Here is a 25800-nt window from a genome sequence, read left to right on the forward strand (position 1 = left end):
TACTCTCTTACATTCTTTTCTTATTGCTTATAATTGTAGATTTTGTCTTATAGTTCTCATCTATATGTGACATCACTTTGAGTGTATGTTTGTTTGATAAAGAGACAAGCTTTATCAGCTCTTTTAAACTCCAACATGTTCTCACAAGTATCTTCCCTCATACTTCCCATAAATAGGGAAAGGATTGTTGCATGTCCAATTTCTAATTCTTTCATAGCTTTCTTATAGCTCAAAAGAGCTTTCTCTCTTTCCTCCTTTAAGAACTTCCTTAGTAGTTATCTTTCTCACTAACCGTCTTTGCGAGAATAGGTTGTAGTGCCGTTGCGGACGTCAACATATTCCCACAAACCTTTTTTGATCAAAAAAATTTTAATGGCAGTAGCCCATAAATTATAGTTGTTCCTATCAAATTTAATTGGGACCACTGTCACAACTTCCTTATCAGCCATAGAAGAGAAGAAAGAAAGCTAGATTAAACAAAAGAGATTTGGAATGTAGAGGAAGAGAAGGTACTTGAATAGATGTTCGCTAAGCAAATCTTCACAAACCACTATATGTGCATCAATGCCTTGAAAACAGCCAATTCAATATCCAATCTTCAAGTAAGAATATAGTCATACTTCCCGAGGCACTATCTAATCTTCACAATCCACCACGAGACTTTAGATGTCACCAAAAACAGCAATAGAACACTTGGCTTTGATACCATGTCACCAAACATCAAGAGTTGAGCGGATGTCTATGGACTCACCAAACATCGTCGATAGACTCACCAAGTCTGTTCACTTCCTACCTATCCGTCTCAACCAATCGTTGGATAGTCTCGCTGATCTCTATGTTAGAGAGATTATGAGACTGCACAGTGTTCTGGTCTCGATTATTTCCGATCGTGATCCTAGATTCACTTCAAGGTTTTGGGGGCAACTTCAGCTGGCTTTGGGCACAAAGTTGAAGTTCAGTACTGCGTTTCACCCTCAGACCGACGGGCAGTCAGAACGTACGATTCAGACCTTGGAAGACATGCTTCGAGCTTGTATGATGGACAGGAAGGGAGAGTGGGATTCCCACCTCAGTCTGGCAGAATTCGCATATAACAACAGCTATCATGTGAGCATCGGGATGGCCCCATACGAAGCTTTGTATGGGAGGTCATGCCGATCACCGATTTACTGAGACGAGGTTGGCGAAGGAAGATTGGAGGCACCTATAGACTTGCAGCACTATACTCAACAAGTGCAAATGATTCGAAAACGACTCTGTACCGCTCAGAGTCGGCAGAAAAGCTATACAGATAGACGCCGACGAGAGCTTACCTTCGAAATTGGCGAGATGGTTTTTGCTAAGGTATCTCCAACGAAGAGCGTATTTCGGTTCGGGAAGAAGCGAAAGCTAAGTCCTAGATACGTCGGACCGTTCGAAATCCTGGAGCGAATTGGAGAAGCAGCTTGTCGCGTGGCGTTACCTCCTCAGTACGCTCAAATCCATAATGTTTTTCATGTATCCATATTGAGGAAGTACGTTCACGATCCATCGCACATCATTCATTATGATGATGTGGACATTAAAGGGGACTTGACATTCGAAGAAAGACCAGTGGAAATCGTAGATCGTCGTGACCAAGTGCTAAGATCAAAAACCATTTCCTTTGTAAAGGTTTGGTGGCAACATCATGGAATTGACGAATGTACTTGGGAACCTGAGAGTGATATCAGGGAAAAATATCCTGACCTGTATTTTGATTCTTGAAGGCAATAAACATATTTCGCGGACGAAATTCTTTTAAGAGGGGTAGGATATAAAACCCAGAGTTAAAAAAATAATTATTGTATCGGACCCGGACCAGGTCGGGTCCGGACCCGACCCAAGCCCGTCATTGGTAGGGTTTTAATAACCCGACTCAGGAATAGGATTTTAAATCCTCTTCTCGATCGCCGCAACCCCCCCCCCCCCACCTTCGTTTTCGGGTGGATTAGGGAAACCCACCGGGGTTTCCTCTTTCATCGCCCCCCTTAGGCCTTTAAGAGCACTGCAGGAGGGCAAGGGGAGGCACACCGCCCTTCGCTCCCATCGCACCGACCTCCTCCTTCCCTGCACACGCCACCAGTGTCGATGGTCGTCGTTGCTGCGACCCACGCCGATCGACCACCGCCGTTGATCTCTTTCCAGGTACGACGTCTCCACCCTCTTCTCCTCCCTCTTCTTCTCTCTCTTCACCCCCCTCTCTGTCACCTCGTCGGGAGGCCGACAGGCAGCGCACGGCCCCTGCCGCGCCCACCCGCCTCTCCTGTGCCCATCAAAGGCCCGACAGGTGGCCTACGGGGCACCTGTTGTCCCCTTTTCCCACTAGCGGTTCGTCGGAGTGCCGGCAGGGGACCAATGGCCCCTGCGACACCCCCTCTCCGTTGTGGGTGATTGGGCGACCGACGGGAGGTTGGTTGCCCCCCTGGCACCCCCCGTCCCGATCTCTTTCTCTTTGTCGGCAGGGGTTGGCCCCCTGCCGCCTCTTGGCTGTCGACAGGGGCTCAACCCCTGCCGCTTTGATGTTGTCAGCAGGGGCTGGCCCCCTGCCGTCTCGTGGTTGTCGGCAGAGGCTCAACCCCTGCCGCTTCGATGTTGTCTGCAGGGGCTGGCCCCCTGCCGTCTCGTGGCTGTCGGCAGGGGCTCAGCCCCTGCCGCTTCGATGCCGTCGGCAGGGGCTGGCCCCCCTGCCGCTTCAATGCTGTCGGCAGGGGCTCAGCCCTTGCCGCTTCGTTGTTGTCGGCATAGGCTCGACCCCTGCCGCTTCGCTGCTGTCGGCAGGGGCTGGCCCCCTGTCGCCTCGTTGCTATCGGCAGGGACTGGCCCCCTTGCCGCCTCGTTGTTTTCGATAGGGGCTCATCCCCTGTCGCCCCACTGTTGTCGACAAGCAGGGGCTCGCCCCCTGTCGCTCTTCTGATTTCGGCAAACAGGGGCACACCCCTGCTGCCTCTCTCTTTTTCCGATCGACAAGCCTGACTTTCTATTTTCTGCATGATAAATAATGTAGCGCTGAATACTCACACTTTTGCAGACTTCGCATCGAACCCCGCTCTGGCTCCGTGGCCTGAGCCTCTTATCATCTACACCCGTAGACGCACGCAGTTGCATAATATCCCGAGGTAGGGGAAAGTCGCACAAGGATTTTGGATGAATGAAATAAAATAAGACTTTTGAGATAGAATAGTTATTTTACATACCTGCTTATCTGAAGAAGCATTTAACTTATGATTGTTTGGTCAGTGTTTTCCTCGTTCTGATTCTTTTGAAATTGCATGCTTAATGTAAACTCTATGGGTAGACTCATTCTAGAGAGAATCGAGTAGTTTCATTAGCATACATGCTTACCTGTAAGATTACTTAACTTGTGATTGTCTGCTTTGCATGCTTATTCTTTTGAAATTGCATACTTAATGTAAACTTTGTAAATAGACTCATTTCTAGAAAGAAACCCACCGCAATTGCTATTGTAACCGAACCTTAAGACAGGTACGGTATAAATTTTACAAGAGGTCATGGAGTACCTTGAAGTGGGAAATCAACACTTTATTGATATAGATGAGATAATGTCGGCCTCCACAGGCCAATTGCTCAAAGAGAAATACATGTCATGTATGACCAAAAGAATCATAAAACATTAATTGTTACCCTCTCATCGTAGTCGTATCTCTAGGAAGGTACGATCATACTTTTTGGACAAGTACTTCCCATGTGGGTTACGATGGTTGAAGGATAAGGTTGTAGCAACCTCGAAGCGTGCATTTAGCACAATGCTGAGATCACATAAATGGTGACAACTCGCCCTCACAGGCAAGATGCTCGAGTAGGTCTATTAGACCAGAGCATGTAGAATGGGGCGACGGTTAAGAAACCCCCGTCGTACCCATTCGACATTCACGGTTCATCAAGGAAGAGGATGGATGGTACAAAAACTCCGATGGGCAGGTTGTTAACAACCACCCCACGGGCAAAAGACTCGGCTTCCCTAGTCATCGGAGTTAAGGGAATTGGGATTACCATAAATTATCCTAGGTGGTAACTCCCAGGTACTTCTGCAGAAGTTGGATGCATCCATCGGCCACAAATGCCTTTGGGGATTTTCTCTCTTGGTCACTGACCGTCCCCTTGGGAGCGGACTGAGTCAGCCATCCGGGTTAATGAAAACACCTGACATAATAAACCCTTGGATCGGTCTCGGTTGTTTTTACGTTTCGCGTTTGTACGTACCCACAAGCCAGTTAATATCAGAACTTAAAGAATATCTTTTTGAATAGTTGTAGATGATTGAGACTTACATTGCTTGAAATGCTTCAAACAATAGCTCTTTGCACATATTACACTTGTTAGAATAGATTACAATTGTATTGGTTGTTTTAATATAATAATTGTTTATCTCATGAATGTCCTGCTTTATTTTATTCTACATATCTATTCGTGCACGTACTGGTTTGTTATGAAACTAACTCATTTCATGTGCAAGTGAGGAGTAGGACTTCACAGGCGGCCGATGGCGTGGTGCAATATGGCTCAAGATTTCTCTTCTTTCTGTTGGCGTCTTGGCTCTGAGTTTTAGAGTTTTTCTTTAAATTATGAAACTTTGAGAAATTGCTTATTTTGTAATAAACTGCAGATTTTATTAATAATCTATTGCATTATTTCCTCAATTCCTTTTTAGTAGTTGTTCATGTGAATGGTGGTCTTTCAGCTAACGTACCCATGATTGTTAAGTTGTGCTCCTTTTTTTTGTCTTCCACTGTCGTTTTTAAAAGTGAAAATTTTAAATCTTTGAAAGGTTTTTCGATAATGTTTTCGAAATCACAAGTTGAAATTTTGGGGCGTTACACTTGTGCAGTGGCATCGTCGTCTCGGACATCCTTCATTGTCGAAGCTTCGTCGTGTCATTCTTCAAATTCCGTCTACTACATCATTCCAGTGTGAAGCATGTCAGTTGAGCAAGCATCATAGGAGTTTGTTTCCTTCTAGTCAGAGTCAGTCCAATCATAAAGTCTTTGAACTTCTTCATGCGGATGTATAGGTCCTAGTAAGATTCCTACTAGGACCCAATGTCGTTATTATCGTGTTATTGTCGATGATTTTTCTAAATTGTCTTGGGTGTTCTTAATAAAAGAAATATCTGAAGCTCCTAGTATCCTCAAATCATTGGTTATTGAAATAAAAACTAAGTTTGAATCTGTTGTCAAGATTATCCGCATTGATAATGCCCTTGAGTTTAAAACCAAAGCTTTGTTGCAATTTTATCGAGACCATGGCATTCAACATCAAACTACTTGTGCCTATACTTCCCAACAAAATGGGGTGGCTTAGCGAAAACACAGGCATCTCCTTGATGTAGCCCGCACCCTTATGATTCAATCCAATGTTCCTGCTTCATACTGGGGTGATGCGGTTACTACAACTTTCTATTTGATCAATTGCATGCCTTCATCATCCGTGGAAGACCAAATTCCTTTGCAAATCATGTATCCTAATGTACCTCTCTTTCGCCCAAAGTATTTGGGTGCGTTTGTTTTGTGCACAGGCTCAGACCTGACCGCGATAAATTGGCAAGTCAAGCCACTAAGTGTATGTTTATAGGCTATCCCAAAAATCAGAAAGGGTATCGATGTTATGATCTGATTTCTCGTCAAGAGTATGTCACTGCAGATGTTTCTTGGAATTTCTTTCATATTATTCCAGTACTGGTGCTAGGATGCAGGCTGATCAAGATGACTCATTTTCTCTTCATGTTCCTCCTTTTCCCTTGAAATCAGTGCCCCTATTACCGAATCCAACTCCACCTACCTCACGGTTTCACAATCCTCCATTGGTGTAAGTGTGTAGAGCTCCACCTCCTCCAGTGCCTCCATCTTCTTCTTCTCCTGAGGTGAGTGCTCCTGATAGCAATGACATTCATGTTAATGATAAAAGGTCAATCGCTCTACGAAAGGGGACACGACAATGTACCTTATATCCTATGTCTCAGTTTGTGTCAGGGGCCAGAATTGGTAATCAAATGAAAGCATTTATTTCAACCTTATCTACTGAAACTATTCATCTGAGTTATCAACCGGCACTACTCGATAGCAAGTGGAAGCAGGCTATGCAAGATGAAATGAATGCTTTATTGTCTCAATAGACATGGGACCTTGTTGATCCCTCAATGGATGCGAACATTGTTGGATGCAAATGGGTATATACCATTAAGTACAACTCTGATGGTTCAATTGAAAGATACAAGGACAGGTTAGTAGCAAAAGGTTATACTCAGACATATGGTATTGAATTCTTTGAAACATTTTCTCCCGTAGCACGGATGGGTACCATTCGTCTTGTTCTCTCCGTAGTTGTTCACCATGGATGGAGTTTGTGTCAACTAGATGTGAAAAATGCATTCCTATATGTGGATATGTCTGAGACAGTCTACATGCAACAACCTCCTGCGTTTGAGATTGAGGGGGAGTGTCAGAAGGTGTGCAGATTAAGAAAGGCGATATATGGTCTAAAGCAAAGTCCTCATGCATGGCTTCAAAAGTTGCTTGAGGTGATGTCAAAGTTTGGTTTTAATAGGTCAGCGTCAGACCACACATTATTTATTGTCATTATCCTTACAGGAGATAACATGAAAGATATTGCAACTACGAAAGCTCATCTTCAAAAATATTTTGTTACAAAAGACCTTGGTTCTCTCAAATACTTTATGGGCATTGAAGTGGCCAGGAGCAGTGAGGGCGTGGTTTTGTCTCAACGGAAGTATGACAGGAATGTTGGGAGCTAAACCAGCAAATATTCCCATGGATCACAAAGTTCATTTATTGGATGAGGGGTCAAAACTTGTTGATAGCAGGAGCTAAAGTTACTATATGTAACAGTGACTAGACCTGATATTGCTCTGGCTGTAAGCAAGGTTAGCCAATTCATGGACAAACTGACTGAGGTACACTTGAATGCTACAATGATGATACTCGGGTACTTAAAATCTTCTCCTGAAAAAGGATTATTATTCAAGAAAGGGGGTACCCTAGAGGTAGTTGCTTACTCTGATGCTGACTATGTTGGGTCTGTAGAGGATAGGAAATCTACCACAGGATTTTGTGTATTTGTGGGAGGTAACTTAATTTCTTGGAGAAGCAAGAAGCAAATCGTGGTTGCTAGGTTGAGTGTCGAATCAGAATATAGGGCTATGGCCCAAACAGCAGCTGAATTGATGTGGGTTCGAACTGTGCCGAACGATCTTCAAGTGAAGGTTTCATCTCCTATGGTGATGTGTGATAACAAGGAAGCTACATATATAGCCAATAATCCGGTATTTCATGAGAGGACAAAACATATTAAAGTTGACTGCCACTACATAAGAGATATGGTTCAAGCTGGACATATCTCTACCAAGCATGTAATATCTGAGGATCAAGTTGCAGATATTTTTACAAAGCCTCTTGCCAGGTTCAGTTTCTCAAAATGTTGTGGCAAGCCGAGCATGATTGATATCTATGCTCCAGCTTGAGGGGGGAGTCTTAAGATAAGTCGACCACCTTAAAGAAAAGTTTATTTATTCTTAAGACTGCTTTTGGTATTTTATAAATAATGAGGGACACTAATGTAAATTTACTCTTTTGGCTAATCTCTATTTGAACTAAAGGAGATTAGACCTAATTAAGTTTCTCAGGTCTTTTTTTCTCTCTCTCTCTCATTTCTGATTATCTTAGCTTGTCGTCTACAACAACTATGCCAACAAAAGAAAGCACACTTAATATGGAGAGAACACTAACAGTCTAATCAACAACACACAGCAAATATGATATTAAATGAACCTTCAACAAAAAAAACAGACCAACCAATAGCACCAATCTCAATACTGTGAAAAACAGCACTGCCGAAGAACCAAATACACTTGAAAACAAACCAACAACAGCACTAACAGTAATCAGAATCAAACTAAGGCAGAAACCCACAAAATCAGTCTACCGGATAACCTATATAGACTGAAAACTGTTTAGCGCCTCTACTAGGTACCCAAAAACTTAACCAAATCTTCACTAGACTGCTGAAACTCATGTTCTGCCTGCTTTCAAAAGATTCTTCACATAAAATTAAAAACGACCCAACTACATCAAATCTTGGTGAACCACAACTATCTACAAGATCAGAATATGTGAAATATGCAAATCTGATCACTGTAGATGTCAATATCCAGAAATCCTTCAAAAATCCACCAAAATTCTGATATATCTCTGATGGCTCCAAATCTTGATTGGAAATGCTTCTAAAATCATGATTGAGTGAAACCCTGCCTCAGATGATGAAAAAACTGTTGACCGTATACCCAGTGGTGATGTCAGCATGACCTTTACTAATGATGAACAGTCAATGATGGCTATGCTCCTCCCAAATCAAGCTCTCGGCCTCCTCATGAGCATGAACATGGCTCTGATACCATGTTTGCTGCAGTAGAAGGAGAGAGGCAATGGAGAAGAACACCATGCAATATGGTTTAGTTAGCTCCAAAAAGAATGAGAATACACAACATACAGATGTTGACCCCCTTTGCCACACAAGAGGACAAAATAGTTGAATACCAGCACCTCCGAAGCATGCATGTATTTCACAGAACAATATCAGCTAGCACTACCGAAGCACATATACATGTAATATGTAATATGACATTTTTTAACAACCTGCACCCACCAGCACCTTGGAAGCATGTACACATGTATTTCATATACAATATCAGCTAGCAACTCTGTTTTGCTGATATTTCTGTTTCTCCATAAGATGAGCCAGTGAAGATTTTTGCAAAGAACCTCATGTGTTTGGATTTCAATATAAGATATGGCATTTAGTTTCTTTACATGAATATATTATCAAAAATATATTTTTAGATACGGAGATGCTTCCTTAGATAATCATTTTTTGCCGGAGGCAAAATTTCTTGAAGAGTAGCTTTGTAATTTTACCCAAAATAAAGATTTTTTTACCTTAATCCATTTTCTTGAGTGAAAAAATGGTGGAAATGCATTTTTTTATCTTAACCCACTTATGTGAGTGTAAAAACAGTGGAAATGCACTTCTAATGACCTCTAAACAAATGAATAAGTTGGCCATCAAAAGGTATTTAAAACTCAAAATAAAAATAATAATTTTTGGCCTTTTTAAAGTGCACTGAAAGTGTATTGTACGATACGCCCTGTATCATATGATACAACACGATACATGGGTGTATCGTACATTACACCCGATACGGGTACGAAACACACTCGTAAGTGTGTATCGTATCGCAAACCTCAAAAGTAACGATACGGACAACCTTGAAAAATTACAAGATCACCACAACTGTAAAGCTAACTTCAACATGTTAATAATCATCTTATAAAGATTCTGATAAAACAATGAATATAAAACAGACTTGAGAGTAGCTCGGTTTTGAAGTATCTCAGGTCACATTTGATTCCAGAAAAGGCACTTTTGTTCTATGAAATTTGGGAAAATTACAAATAGGGGCTAACCTTTTGCCCTTAATTTCAAATATGGGTCTCACATTTCTGAAAGTCCAAATATGGGCCTCTATTTTCCTGAAAACTGCCAAATAAGGACCTGAATTTATTATTGTCCTTTAACTCAGTTAAATCACAAGCCAAATTACAAGTCTCCATATTTAAGAGTTCAAACTGTTTACTTTTTCTTTTTTTACAGATGAATGAGTACTTTACAATTTTCAATGGATAACACAAGAAACCAAAAGGGAATCACGTTTTCCAAGATGATAGATATTGATCTCAGGTCCCTATTTGATTGTTTTCACAATAAGTTGGGCCTATATTTGGAATTTCAGAAAGGTGAGGCCCATATTTGGATATAAGGGCAAAAGGTTGGCCCCTAAATGGAATTTTCCCTTAAACCTTTTTCTGTTTTCTCATGGTAAATCAACACAAAGATCATAACTGCAAACTAACAAATCAGAAATTTACATCACAAAATAGGATTCTCGACTTAATCCACAATCACATTTCTGCATATTTTTAATAACATGATAAAATCAGTTTTTACTTATTATTTTAAGAAACATAAAAACTGTCACCTGGGCACGGGTGCGGGTACAGAGGGTACTACACGGCAATTCCAAAAAATTTGGTACGGGGACACAGCTATATATATGTATATATATTAAATATCACATAAATACAAAATAAACTTAATATAATCTAAATATATATGCTATATCTAAAATATATATTATACTGAAAATATGAAGTTATAAACTGAAAATATAATATAAATTATAAATTGAATACAAACTTGTATGTACAAAGGGTAAAATGGAGTGTCCGGGTGTCGACGCGTGTGGACACGGATATACGCGTGTGGACACAGGTTTGGAGGGCAAAATGGAGTATCCGGGTACCATAGCATAACAAAGTAAAAAACACACAAAAAGTAAAATCATGCAACAAAAGTAAAAATAGAAATGGATCTAGTGAAGATATAATGTATGGTGACCCTTCTTTTAGGGGGTGAAATTAAAGCATAAACCTGAAAGACAATTGAACACAAAGTTGCATGCAATATTTACAAACCAATAAATCAACCATAAAGTTGATGCACAATCATTAATCTGACAATAATAACAGATAGTTGGACCGCCCAAATCCTAGTGTTACTCGCAACATTTCAATAATGAACCTTTATATACAGGGTGAGATCTATTTCCGCTATATGATCAAGATAGTCAATAGCACCATATAAGGGTTCTAGCTTATGCTTTCTCCCAAAAGCACACAATTACTTTGCAAGTGACTGGAAAGAGGGAGGGGAGGAAGGAGATGATCGTGTTAAAGATATGAAACAATTAAACTTACAAGCACTCTCTTAGGTTTTCTGCTCAGTGTTTAAATTGTATCATTTTTAACTACAGAAATAATGAACAGGTGACATTGACAATGACATGTTATTAAACATAATTCAGATTTCAGAAAATTCCTGAATGTATTCTCCATTTCGCAAAAATAGTTTTCCCATATAGCTAATGAAAATCATGCTGTAAAATAACATAATAACAATTTAAAGAAGATATGATCTAAACCAGATGTTGCACTTCTATGTAGATGATAACTTTTGTGACCATGTCTTATGAAAGAAAATAAAACCATCATTTCTCAAAGGTGCTTTAAATAATAATTTATAGTTTTATACAAGTATTGCAATGTCATTGCCATAAATTATTCTTAACATTTTCTTATTGGCATATATTATTCTTACCATAGAAGATAAAACAAAAAAATGAACTGCAATTGCCTTAAACAAGAGGTCTTACTCAAATAATATTGAGCAAATTACATAAAGAAGAAGAAAAGAAACTAAAAAGGATGCACACAATGCTGACTAACACCAACCTTTGTGGGATTTCCCTGCATGTCAAAAGCCTTCTCAACTGGAGGTCCCCGAACCTCCAGTTCACTTTCATATTGTTTAGAACTAAGCCCGTCCACTTGAATCTGAACAAGGAAAATAAGTATGCTCTATGTCAAGTTTTTTTTCTAAATAAGCTTAACCAATATGCAGATGAATAATTCAATGATTTAGCTAATGCCACCTCTGTTCCTTTTGTTAAGATGGAAGAGAAAAAGGAAATGAGATTGTCAAATGGAACAAAGTCTACAAAATGTGCAATCCATATAAGACATGCTGCATCAGGATTTATGACGGTTTAATATTTCTATACAGGACAGGATTTACTCAAACATACAGATATTGCATCATTTATAGATAGCATATCAGGTACAATCGAAGATGCCCTTTATGAACAGTTTATATCATCTTCAACATGCACATGGCTGCAGCAAATGGACAAAGATCTTCTAAACCTTTAACACTTCTGTTCACAATCCTTTTGCTAATATAGTGGCAATCAAATCCTCCTTATGGCCCTGACTAAATTTCATAGTATTCACCTTTCAAAGTCCTGAAAGATAAATCAATGCAACTATGTTTCATCTTTTTAACAAAAGCCTCATTGTAGATGGAAATAGCACTTATCACAATATCAGAACACTTATGCATACCCATTAATCAAGGGATGGTAATAGGCTCCAAATCTATCAATTTTTTGTCATCTTTGCTACAATATTGCCAATTTATATTTCACACTGCACGCACACGCAAAACATGCATGTGCACATGCACATGTGCGTGCAGGAGCCTGACGTACAAGCACACACACACAGACACATACACTGAAATGTTCTAAATTTATCTTCCGTACACTCACATCACGATGATGATATGATTTTTGCTGATACTTTGAGATAAATGTGCAAAGATATGTGACTCAGTGATGCATGAGAACCACATGAACTGTATACCACAATCCGACGTGGAGTACCAAACACTAACACCTCCCCATGATTCAATCTTTGCTTTTCCAAAACATCCTCCAGTAAACTTTTAAGCTGAAAAAAACAAAAAATCATCAAGTGAGAAATGAACATAGTATACCCATAGAACAAATTTTAAAAACTTATGAGACACGAGCTTACCTGTTGACTTGCATCGATAACATCTTGCGGTGGCATCTCCTCAGTTCCAATCTCAAGGACAAGCACCCTGGGATCTTTTGATACCTTATCAATTAATAACATGAAACTGCTCAATAACTGACACAGCATTCCCTCAAAACATTAAAGCAGTATATATATATATATATTACTTGATGATTATCATGCAAAAGAAACAAGTAAAACAAATGGAAACAGAATTTCCATGACAAGACTACTGAAAAAGCCATTTGATGTAGCATAGTTAATAAGCTCAATGGCCACTTGGTAATGCAGTCCAATGTCATAGTGGCATAATTTCAAATACAAGCCTTTCTCCACCTTTTCCAACCATAGTTTGTCTAGCAACCAATAAGGCCCAATCAAGGATGTTCTTCTCAAAGAAGCAGAAATGGGATACATTGGAGGGGCAAGAAAAGGATTATTAAAATATCTAAAAATCAAAGAACCTTAAATTTTCCTGAGTTCACATGTAAAACTAAAACAATATGCACAAAAAATGTAAATAAAAATTGAAAAAAAAATGCCAAACCTTTTTCATTTCTGCCTCAGTAATTTCTTTGGGATCAGCAAGAAGCTTGGGCTCAAAAACTGAGCCCAATGGAAAACCCAAAGACTCGCGAGTCTTCACCCAGAGCTGTGCACAATGGCGCGCCAAGCTGCCCAACAAAAGAAAATATTCAGTTTGGCTATTAGGTAAAAGCAATCAAGCATTTTAGCTTCTGATCTAGATAACCTCATTTCATAAGAATATGCCCAATACTAATGGTTCATATATAACTATTCAGAAGAATTTTAGCACTTTCAATTTGTGGAACAAAATAGACGGAATTGGGGACCTCACTCAAGGTTCAGTTAATAAAGCCAGGTTGGCAACAAAGCAATCAAGAGTCCCATGAAGTTAGTAGAGTGGATAAATTTTTAACTACCGATTATACAGAAGCTTGGCCCTCTCACATGTGACAAAGGTGAAAGTCTCTGCATCTGTCTGAACTGCAACTGATTCAACTTGAAACTTGGCACAAACAATGCATATCAAAACCGAAGATAAGTCCATGACTCCAACATAGAACAAGAGTCACATCAACATTGATCTTCACTATTGTCATTGTTGCTATATTGTTGTACATACTAGCCAGAAAACTTAGCACTGCATATGCCTGAATTGCAACTAAACCCCGCGCCATACCGGGCACGAACAAGTGCCACATCAAAAGCAAAGATAGGTCCATTGTTAAATTGTACGTATAGATACATTTATGTATATGGTATAGTATATACATATATACTATTATATATATATATATCATATAAATATATATAATATATAAATAGGGGACAAGTCAACTGATTTGACTTTGACCCAATGGCTAGAATTCTAGCCATTGGGACCAAGTCAAATCAGTTTGATTTGATCCCAACGGCTAGATGCTCTCTCTCTCTCCCCCTTTTCTACGTCCCCTCTTGCACACTTATTTCTTTGAATAAAATATATTTTTTATAGTGTGCCTTATTGTGTGTAACTCCGCCTGTGTAGTTATACACTGCCGGTCCCAAGCCCGGATAAAGGAGGAGGGTTGCGGTAGGCCTGTGACAGCCAGCATAAAAACTTTGTCATATCCTATGAAAATGAACCAATATGAGAATTTCGTTGGGGCGTTCCCTACGGAGCGACGCGCTGTACTCTCTAGGCCCGGAGGCAGTGATAAATGTGCAAGGGTTGCTAGGTCGTCGCCCAGAAGCGACGCGTCACACCGGCGCCCGGGTGTGGTGTCAAATAGGCAAGGGTTCCCTCACTTTGTTGGACGGGTGGGGGTAAAGAAGTTAGTCCAAGACCATAAAATTAGGTTAGCCACTTGGAACATAGGGTCTTTAACTGGTAAGTTGGTAGAGTTAGTAGATGTTATGTGTAGGAGAAAGATTGATATTTTATGTCTTCAAGAGACCAAATGGGTAGGTGAGAAAGCTAAAGTGATAGAACCTTGGGGATATAAGATTTGGTATACAGGAATAAATAGGAATAGGAATGGAGTAGGGATTGTTATGAGTCGTCAGTTTATAGATAATGTAGTTGAGGTCCGTAGGAAGGGTAATAGAATTTTACTTATTAAATTAGTATTAGGTACGAATATTATTAATATTATTAGTGTTTATGCACCTCAAGTAGGTTTAGATGATTCCATTAAGCATCAATTTTGGGAAGATTTAGATGGAGTAGTACAAGAGACATCTTATGGAGAAAAGCTTTTCATCGGCGGTGACCTTAATGGACATGTAGGCATTAGTAGGGATGGATTTGAGAATATCCATGGAGGCTATGGTATAGGAAAAAGAAATGAAAGTGGAGAAAGGATTTTAGATTTTTGTTTGTCCTATGATATGATCTTAGCAAACACTTGGTTTAGGAAGAGGGAGTCTCACCTAGTAACATTTAAAAGTGGGGTTAATACGAGTCAGATAGATTTTTTCCTACTTAGAAAGAGAGATAGGGGTTGTTGCATCGATTGTAAGGTTATACCAGGAGAAAGTGTAGCTACACAACATAGAGTCTTAATTTTAGATCTTAGAATTAGACAATGCCGCAAAAGGGATAGACATAGGATAGATCCTAGAATTAAGTGGTGGGCACTGAAAGGAGCTAAACAAGGAATGTTTGTAGAGCAGGTAGTTAAGGAAGTTGATTGGTGTCTCGAGGAGGATTCAGAATCAATGTGGAATAAGATAGCGGGTGGTATGAGAAAAGTAGCTAAGGAGGTATTGGGTGAGTCTAAAGGCGGTGCACCACTAGGTAAGGATACATCATGGTGGAACGAGGATGTCAAATTAGCTATTAAGGTTAAAAGAGAGTGTTATAGAAATCTAAGTAAGAGTCGTGATAATGAGAATTTGGAGAAGTATATGATAGCAAAGAAGGAAGCTAAAAAAGTTGTTCGAAACGCGAGGGCTAAGGTATATAAGGAGGTTTATGACAAGTTGGATACCAAAGAAGGCGAGAAGGATATTTATAGGCTTGCAAAGATGAGAGATAGGAAATCGAAGGATTTGGGTATGGTTAGATGTATCAAAGATGAAACGCAAAGGGTTTTAGTCAAAGATGAGGAGATTAAGGAGAGATGGAAAGATTATTTTGATAAGCTATTTAATGATAGTCATGCTCAAGATCTTGGAGACTTCTCCATTCCTTTTCATGAGATAAATCGTGACTTCATGCGCAAGATTCAAAAGAAAGAAATTGCAGAGGCTTTGAAGAAAATGAAATCAAGAAGGGCAGTTGGCCCAGATGGTATACCTATCGAGGCTTGGAAATGCTTGGGAGAGAAAGGTTTAGAATGGTTGACAAATCTTTTTAACTTGATTTGGCGAACAAATAAGATGCCTAATGAGTGGAGGAAGAGTACTTTGGTGCCTTTATATAAGAATAAGGTTGATATACAAGATTACACAAACTATCGTGGTATAAAACTCATGAGTCATACTATGAAACTTTGGGAGAGGGTGATTGAGTCTAGGTTGAGGAAGGTTGTCATGATATCAGAGAATCAATTTGGTTTTATGCCTGGAAGATCAACTATGGAAGCTATACATCTTCTTAGACAACTTATTGAAAGATATAGAGAGAGGAACAAAGATTTGCATATGGTTTTTATTGATTTAGAGAAGGCATACGATAGAGTACCTAGGGACGCTCTCTGGTGGACAATGATGAAGAAAGGTGTTTCTCTCAAGTACATTAGTATAATTAAAGATATGTATGAAGGAGTAGTAACCAATGTCCGCACTTGTGGAGGGGTGACAACCAATTTTCCGATAACGGTTGGGTTACATCAAGGATCTGCTTTAAGCCCTTTCCTATTTGCGATAGTGATGGAGGAGCTTACGAGATCAATTCAAGAAAATGTACCGTGGAGTATGTTGTTTGCTGATGATATTGTTTTGATTGATGAGTCTAGAGCTGGGGTTAATGCTAAGTTAGAATTATGGAGACAGACATTGGAAGCTAGAGGTTTTAAGTTGAGTAAGAGTAAGACTGAATATATGGAATGTCGGTTTAGTAAGCAACGAAGTAGTGATGGGAGTGTAGTGAAACTTGGTGAGCAAGATATACCGGTGAATGATTATTTCAAATATTTGGGATCCATCATTCAAAAGTATGGAGAAATTGATGGAGATGTAAATCATAGGATAAAGGTTGGGTGGATGAAATGGAAAAGTGCTACTGGAGTGTTATGCGATCGTAGAATGCCATTGCGGTTGAAGGGAAAGTTTTATAGGACGACTATTAGACCCGCTTTACTATATGGTACGGAATGTTGGGCTGCCAAGAGACATCATATTCAAAAAATGAGTGTAGCTGAGATGCGGATGCTTAGATGGATGTGTGGAAATACAATAAAAGATAAGATTCGGAACGAAGAGATACGTAAGAAGGTAGGTGTTGCACCCATTGAAAATAAGATGCGAGAGAATCGTTTACGGTGGTTTGGACATATTCGGCGAAGGCCTAATGATGCTCCAGTTAGAAGGTTGGAGAAATGGGAAAATATATTAGTTAAAAGAGGTCGGGGTAGGCCTAGGAAGACTTGGATGGAGATGATAGGAAAGGATATGAATGCTTTGAACCTCACCGAGGACATGGCGTTGGATAGAAATGATTGGAGGAAAAGGATTCATGTGGAAGACCCAAAATGAATTTCTTTTTTGGTTCATATCGCTGACCCCAATTGTTTTGGGATGAAGGCGTAGTTGTTGTTTGTTGTTTGTTGTTTATTGTGTGTATCCCCTTTGTGGGATTTGTGAGTGTGTTCTTTAGAACACTTTTGTGATTCTCTTTGTGGGATTTGTGAGTATGTCCCTTATAGAACACTTTTGTTATTATCCACTCGAGTTGAAGATTGGTGGACTATTAGTTCATGATAGAAGATCCTTTGAATCTTAACATGGTATCAGAGCATGGCTCTTTTTTCTCATTCAAGTGTTCTTGATTGAGACATTGGTGGAGTGTTTCATGACATCGTGATTGTGCATGTGCTTGTGGATCGTGATTGTGATTCATTAGAAGATTCAAGTGCTTCCGTGATATTGGTAGAGTGCTGGTGCCTTTCTTTTGTTTTTCTTTCTTCTTTTTAGCCCTCTCTCTACTCATTTCTTATAAAATGGATGACAACGAAAATGTCACCATTAAACCCATGAAACTCAATGATTTCAATTATGTAACATGGGCTTCTATTATGAAGCACCATATTTGGGGAAAAGGGTTGTGGTGACTAGTAAATGGGTTTGATCCAAAACCCAAGCTAGTTCTCACCAAGGTAGAAGGTGATAAAGAGGTTCCATTAACCGAAAATGAGAAAACCAAAACCATTACCAACTATGAGAAGAAGTGAAAAGAATGGAGAATGAGACATGACAATATCATATCTTGCCTTATTAGTAGTATCAATGTTAAAAAATGTTCTATTCTTGCAAAAATTGAACATGCAAACAAGGCTTGGGAGTATCTCAAGAGAATGTATTCTCTTAAAGATATTGCACATATATCTTATGTGCAAGATAGAGTTCGAACTATGACCCAAGGTGAAAAAGTATTAGAGAACAATAATAATGACTTGTCCGAACTTTGGAAAGAATTGGCGCTTTTAGAGACGGGATGGCATTGTCCCAAGGATATTAAACTCCGCCAAAAAACAAATAGATCTGGAGCATTTTTATCAATTTGTCAACGGTTTAAGACCGAAATTTTAAGCCATTAAGTCTATTCTTCTTCGTAGAGAAAAGGTTTCCTCTATTGAAGGCATTATAAAAGAGTTGAGCATGAAAGAGAATAGGTTGAAAAAGCATGTGACTAGAAATGAAGATGATTGGGTCTTAGCTGTCTCTATACCAGAAAATTATGTTCATACATATAAACCACCTCACTATAAAAGACAAAAAAAAAATGACTGAGAGAAAGAAAATCATTTGTTATTATTGTCATAAACTAGGACACACTAAGCCCCAATATCCTAAACTAAAAGGGACATTTGAAATGAAGGTTGTTTCAGTTGGTTCTCCACAAGAGTCAAGGGACATTCACACATCTCAAGAATCATCTATTGGAAGCATGTCTCTAACTCAACTAGTGGAAGCTCTTCAACCTCTTCTCAATGGAGCATCTTCTTCAATTAGAGTCGTTGTTTCATCTTTTTCTAACCTCGATATATTTTCTTAGCCTCTTGATTCTGGTGCATCGATTCACATGACTTTAAACCATAATATATTATCTGAATATCATAACAACTCAAGTGTGTCAAATGTTTTTATGGCCGATAGTACATCTCTTCGAATTGAAGGAATAAGGAACTTTGAAAAGGATTCTTCAAAATCAAAAAGTTTTTTTATTCCAAAGATTTGACACATTCATAAATTAAACCTAAATATTTTATTTGTTTCTCAAATATCCGATTATGGTTGTAATATTTTTTTCTCTTCAAATGAATGTTTGGTGCAGGATCATCAGTGAGGAAAGTTGATTGGGCAAGAACATAAAGAAGGAGGGTTATACTATATGGATTTTTTAGAGATACCCAAAAAAAAATTGTTATAATGTCCAAAAATTAGATTTGAATGTATGGCATAAAAGATTAGGACATCCAAGTTATCAAAAATCCAATATTTTTCAAAATTTAAAAAAAATTGTAACCTTAATGAGTTCTCTTGTGAAAATTGTGTTCTTGAAAAAAATGAAGAGATTACCATTCAGTGACAGAACTTTTGTTTCATCTAGACCACTTGAGTTAGTTCATTGAGATGTTTGGGGTCCAATACTTTAGCTAAAAGTGGGCATGCATACTATGTAATATTTGTGGATGAATTTATTAGACACACTTGGATATACTTCCTTAAGCATAAATCAGAAGTCTTTTTCCACTTCAAAATTTTCATAAGTTGGTTAAAAATAGGTTTGAAAACGAAATTTCTATATTTAGTACTTATTGAGGGAGAGAATTTTTATCAAATGATTTTAAAGATTATCTTAAACTACATGGCATCACACATCAAAGATCTTGTCTACACACACCACAACAAAATGATTTAGCAAAAAAACATAAGCACATCATTGAAACTTTAAGAACATTGCTTATTGCTAGTCATGTAACTAAGATATTTTGGGCAGAAGTTATCTTAATCATGGTTGTATGTATCGTAATGTATCATACGATATAGTAAGATGTGTATCGTTACTTTTGGGTTTTACGATATGATACACACTCGTATCATGATACGAGTGTGAATTGCACCCATATCGGGTGTATCGTACAATACAGTATATCGTATGATACAGTGTATCGTACGATACAATATCGACGTACTTAAAAAAGGCCGAAAGTTATTTTTTTTTCATTTAGGGTTTAAAAGGCCTCTTGAGGACAGAGTGATCCATATGTCTAGAGTCCGTTAGAAGGGAACCCAAACACACTAGGTTCTGTTAGATCGATTTGGGGGCCGATTCGTGTGTAAGGGAGAGGGGTCTTGCGATTTTAACAAGAGTGTATTTCAACCATTTTTCCACTCAAGTGCGTTAAGGTACAAAATCCTTATGCTTTGCTTCTTATTGAGTTTTTTTAGAAAGGTGTGTCTGGTATTTCTTATTCTTTGCTTATTATTGAGTTTTTTAATTGGTTATGTTTTATTTTAGATTCTTTTATGTCGTCTTCAGACTCTTTACATTCATGTCATAGAGATGATCATGCATGACAATACTGAAGACGCGTTGATGATGTACCACTAGGGTCACCGTTGAATTTGAGATGTTTGTTTTGTGATACTATTATTAGAGGAGAGTTGTATAGATTTAAGCAACATATTGCAGGTCAAGATCAAAATGTACGTCCATGTGATTATCCATTTATTGTGTTGATATTATTGTTGAACTAGAAGAAATTTGCAAAAATGCAAAGATGAAAAACTTCCAACCATTGTTCCAGATTTTGAAGATGATGATGACCTAATTGCCAAAAAAATAGCCAAATATAAAAAGATCATTGCACGGCAATTGGACGCAACATTGAGGAAATACTATCCTAATGTTTGGCAAATAGGTGGTAGAAGATAGTTTAGTTTCAGGATCTTTATATTTCAAAACTTTAGAGATGAAGATTGGCATGTAAAACATTAAATGTAATATTTTTAGTTTTCATGAACTCTTAGTAGTTTAGTTATGACATGACATTTTAGTATGAATTGGATGTCAATTTAATATCGTTAGTTAAGGCTTTAATTGTGTTTAAAATTTAAATTATGTAGTTGCCTTTTATTTATATTGTCAGTTATCAATTGCATGGTTTGTTATTAATTTAAATTTTAAATTATATAGTTGCTTTCAAATGTAATTTTATGGTTGTATTTTGTGCAATCGATCATAGTTTTATGTGATACGATTTTTTTAGAATTTTTTCTGATTTTTTTAGATTTTTTTGAAAATTTTGAAAATTTTTTATTAAAAATTTACGATATGTTTACAATAAAGTGTTACTTTCGGCCTGACCGATACGAGTAATGATACGATACTTACAACCTTGGTCTTAACAGTTGTTTATCTTATAAATAGAATGAATCACCCTCTTTGCAAAATATTTCACCTATTGAAAAACTTCTTAAACTCTCTCCTCACTATGCTAGATTACGAATTTTTTGTTGTAAACGTTTTTTTATTAACAAACCAAAATGACAAGTTTTCTCTTAGAGTTATTCCTTGTGCATTTCTTGGTGAAAAAAGAAAATTTCTCTGATAAAGATCAAACTAATGAAGTAATTGAGTACTCATTTTTATTAGATTTTGGTTCTAACCAAGATATTGATAATTGTGATTGTGATTATGACTTTTACAATGTCATTGAATCAAGAGATAGGGAATCTCTTGATTAAATTCGTTATAATAATCGAACTTGTTTACAATACTCTAGACAAACCTCCATGTGCAATTGAAAAAATCTCTAATTTAAGTAAAGAAGAACTTCAAACTAGGAAATCATCTAGAGTTTCAAAGCCGACATCAAAATTTGTTTCATATGATTCTTTTTCATCTAAATACCAAGCATGCATAGCCTTAATTCACTCATATATAGAACATTCATCTTATTTTCAAGCCAAAGAATACTCTCTATGGGTTAAAGCCATGAAGGTAGAACTAGATGCATTAGAAAATGCTTAAACTTGGTCTATTCAAGATCTTCAGAAAGAAACCTATAAGTTGTAGGTGGGTATAATAGATAAAAATGTAAGTCCATGTGATTATCCATTTATTGTGCTGATGTTATTGTTGAACTAGAAGAAATTTGAAGAAGAAGAATTTTACAAAAATGCAAAGATGAAGGACTTGCAACCATTGTTCCAGATTTTGAAGATGATGATGACCTAATTGCCAAAAAAATAGCCAAATATAAAGAGATCATTGCACGTTGGCATGTAAAACATTGGTTAAATGTAATATTTTTAGTTTTCATGAACTCTTAGTAGTTTAGTTATGCATGACATTTTAGTATGACTTGGATGTGAATTTAATATTGTTAGTTAAGGCTTTAATTTTGTTTAAAATTTAAATTATGTAATTGCCTTTTATTTATATTGTCAGTTATCAATTGCATGGTTTGTTATTAATTTAAATTTTAAATTATGTAGTTGCCTTCAAATGTAATTTTATGGTTGTATTTTGTGCAATTCATTATTGTTTTATGTGATATGATTGTTTTACAAATTTTTTCTTTTAGATTTTTTTGGAAATTTTGAAAAAAAAATATTAAAAAAATACTATATGTTTAAGATACGATGTTACTTTGGGCCCGACCGATACGAGTAATGATGCGATACTTACAACCTTTGTCTTAATAGTTGTTTATCTTATACAGATAATGTCATCATCCTCTTTGCAAAATATTTCACCTATTGAAAAACTTCTTAAACTCTCTCCTCACTATGCTAGATTACGAATTTTTTTTTGTAAACGTTTTTTATTAACCAACAAAAATGACAAGTTTTCTCTTAGAGCTATTCCTCGGTTATGCCGACAACCAAAAAGGATATTGGTGTTATGATCCTAAGATTGGAAAATTATATATATTTAGAAATATAACTTTTTTGGAAAAAGAAAATTTCTTTGATAAAGATCAAACTAAGGAAGTAATTTAGTACTCATTTTTATTAGATTTTGGTTCTAACCAATATATTGATAATTGTGATTGTGATTATGACTTTGACAATGTCATTGAACCAAGAGATGGGGAATCTCTTGATTAAATTAATTATAATGATCGAACTTGTTTACAATACTCTAGACAAGGATGCCCCAAACCTCCATGTGCACTTGAAAAAAACTCTAATTTAAGTGAAGAAGAACTGCAAACTAAGAAATCATCTAGAGTTTCAAAACCGCCATCAAAATTTGTTTCATATGATTCTTTTTTATCTAAATACCAAGCATGCATAGCCTTAATTCACTCATATATAGAACCTTCATCTTATTTTCAAGCCAAAGAATACTCTATATGGGTTAAAGCCATGAAGGTAGAACTAGATGCATTAGAAAATGCTTAAACTTGGTTTATTCAAGATCTTCAGAAAGAAACCTATAAGTTGTAGGTGGGTATAATAGATAAAAACCAAGAGTGATGGGACACTTGAGAGATACAAAGTTAGGCTAGTTGCCAAATGATATACACAAGAATATAGCATAGATTATGAAGGAATCTTTGCACATGTAGCCCACATTACCATAGTTAGAACTCTCATTGCAGGTGCTTCAATTAAAAATTGGTTCATATCTCAAATAGATGTTAAGAATGCATTTTTAAATGACAATCTTATGAAAGAAATATACATGGAAGCACTCCTCAGGTATGGGTATACCTCAGGAGAAGGCCCTTCGCCTGCATAAGGCATTTTGTGGTTTGAAACAAGCTCACAAAGCTTGGTATGATAGATTTAGTAATGTTATACTTGATATTGTCTTTAGATCTTGTGTGACTGACACTGCTTTGTTTGTTAAGGATGTTGATGTAAGTATTGTCATTCTACTTCTCTATGTTAATATGATAATCACTGGAGTAGACATACAGGGAGTTCAACATATTAAACTTATTTGGGTTTTCTACAATATTTTCTAGGAATAGAAGTTGTTTATTCTCTTAGAGGGTATTTATTATTCCAATCTAAGTTTGCTTCTGATATTCTTCTCAAGTATGGTATATCAGATAATAAGAAGGTTGACACTCTTGAAGTAACGAATGTCAAGATGAAAATCGATGATGGAGAGTCTCTAGAGGATCCAACTCCTTACATACAGCTTAGCGAAACTCTTTTTTACTTGACAATTATTAGACCTAATATATCACGCATTCACACAGCTAGTCAGTTTAAGCACGCTCCTACATCTGTTCACATGAGAGGTGTTTTGTGCATTATTAGATATCTTGAAAATTTCATTTCTAGAGGTTTACTTATGGCTTCTTCTTTTGCATTAGATTTAATTGCATATAGGAGGTGATCCTAATAATAGATACTCAACCACAGGTTTTTGTGTTTTCTTAGGTGAATCATTAATCTCACGGAGTTGCAAAAAGCGACAGAAGGTCTCTCCTTCTTCAACTGAAGCTGAGTACTGGGTCAATAGCTACTATCACAATGGAGGTGGCTGAGAAGATTGCTGGTTGATATAAGAATCAAGATTCTAGGAGCTTCAAAAATGTGTTGCAACAACAAGAGTGCTATATATATTGCCAGCAATAATATTTTTCACGAAAGGATGAAATACATCAAGATTGACTGCCATTATGTCCGAAAGGAATATCTTCAAAGAACTATTGATCCGCCCTATGTCACATCAGAGTACCAGTTGGTAGACTTTTTTACCAAACCCTTCTCTGCTCTTAGGTTTCACTTCCTTTTATGCAAACTTTTGGTTATCCTACTGTATGTTTGAGGAGAGTGTTAAGTTGTACATATATATACATTTATGTATATGGTATAGTATATATGTATATATATACTATTATATACATACTATATGTGTGTATATATATCATATAAATATATAAATAGGGGATAAGTCAACTTATTTGACTTTGACCCCAACGGCTAGAATTCTAGCCGTTGGCAACACTTTTGTGATTCTCTTCGTGGGATTTGTGAATGCGCTCCTTAGATAACACTTTTGTTATTATCCACTCAAGTTGAAGATTGGTGGACTCTTAGTTCGTGATAGAAGATCCTTTGAATCTTAACATCCATGACTTCAGAATAGAGCAAGAGTAACATCCAGATTGATCTTCACAGGTGTTATTGTTGCTGCATATATTAACCAGAAACCTTGGGATTGCATAGACAAAGTCTTCTAAATAAAGGGTCCAAGCATATCATTAATTCTACATTATTAGGATTTCTTTTATCCAAGGCTACTTTTGTAATTTTTCTCCACTAAAAAAACTTGAAACAATATTCACAGCAAAGATCAAAGACATGATAAAAGAGAAAGGGAATCATATAGTGATGCATCATTCACCAGAGGTACTTTATATCCATCAGAAGTGACACCAAGAACACAAATTAAGCAAAGCATACCACAAGTTCATAAAAGCATGCATGTATCCATTAACGTGAAGGATGAAACACAAATACCAAACAGTTTGATTGAATGACCATTCCTTTGTGCAAAACAATTCTACAAAACCAATCTAATTACTGGAACCCAAAAAAAAGAGAAACTGCCAAAGGATATGTGATCATCACATTCTAACTAGATGATACATCACATTTAACAATCATCGAGAATTAAAACCCCTCTTGGCAAAGGCAAATCCTTTGCAGTATTTAACAAACAATACAAGAAAAAATAGAAAGAGTAAAACTTGAAAGATGCCACACCTGCGCATGCGACCAAAGTATCGGGCACGTTCAGTCACACCAACAAAGCCTCTAGCATCCAAGATATTAAAAGCATGGGATGTCTTCAGAAGCTGATCATACCTAAACATTGATCAGAAATGAAACCAATTAGGAATACAATTTAAACTATCAGATGGCTGCATTAGACAGGAATAGGTGTGTAAGGTCACATTCTGAAACATACGCAGGGATTGCAAGGCCCTGTGATAATAAAACACGAGCTTCCTCCTCAAAAAATTCAAAGTGCTTTTGTATATGATCAACACTAGCACGTTCCAGGTAATACGCACTCATCTCCTTCCTGCAAAATAAATGGAATAATTAT

The 25800-nt window shown here is 37.3% G+C and overlaps 1 protein-coding gene across 1 annotated transcript in view; it reads right to left on the bottom strand.

Moving 5' to 3' along the window:
• Positions 1-25800, bottom strand: part of EDD1 (glycine-tRNA ligase) — a 211065-nt gene that overhangs the window by 179483 nt on the left and 5782 nt on the right. Inside the window, exons 10-15 of the mRNA XM_089995743.1 lie at positions 25660-25776; positions 25455-25556; positions 13093-13219; positions 12543-12626; positions 12369-12455; positions 11400-11501 (exon numbers count right to left, since the gene is read on the bottom strand). Coding sequence (XP_089851869.1) covers positions 11400-11501; positions 12369-12455; positions 12543-12626; positions 13093-13219; positions 25455-25556; positions 25660-25776 — 619 coding nt within the window. The remainder of the gene's footprint in view (positions 1-11399; positions 11502-12368; positions 12456-12542; positions 12627-13092; positions 13220-25454; positions 25557-25659; positions 25777-25800) is intronic.

Source organism: Nuphar pumila, chromosome 2, assembly GCF_984573655.1.
Source record: "Nuphar pumila chromosome 2, dmNupPumi1.hap1.1, whole genome shotgun sequence".
NCBI lineage: Eukaryota > Viridiplantae > Streptophyta > Magnoliopsida > Nymphaeales > Nymphaeaceae > Nuphar > Nuphar pumila.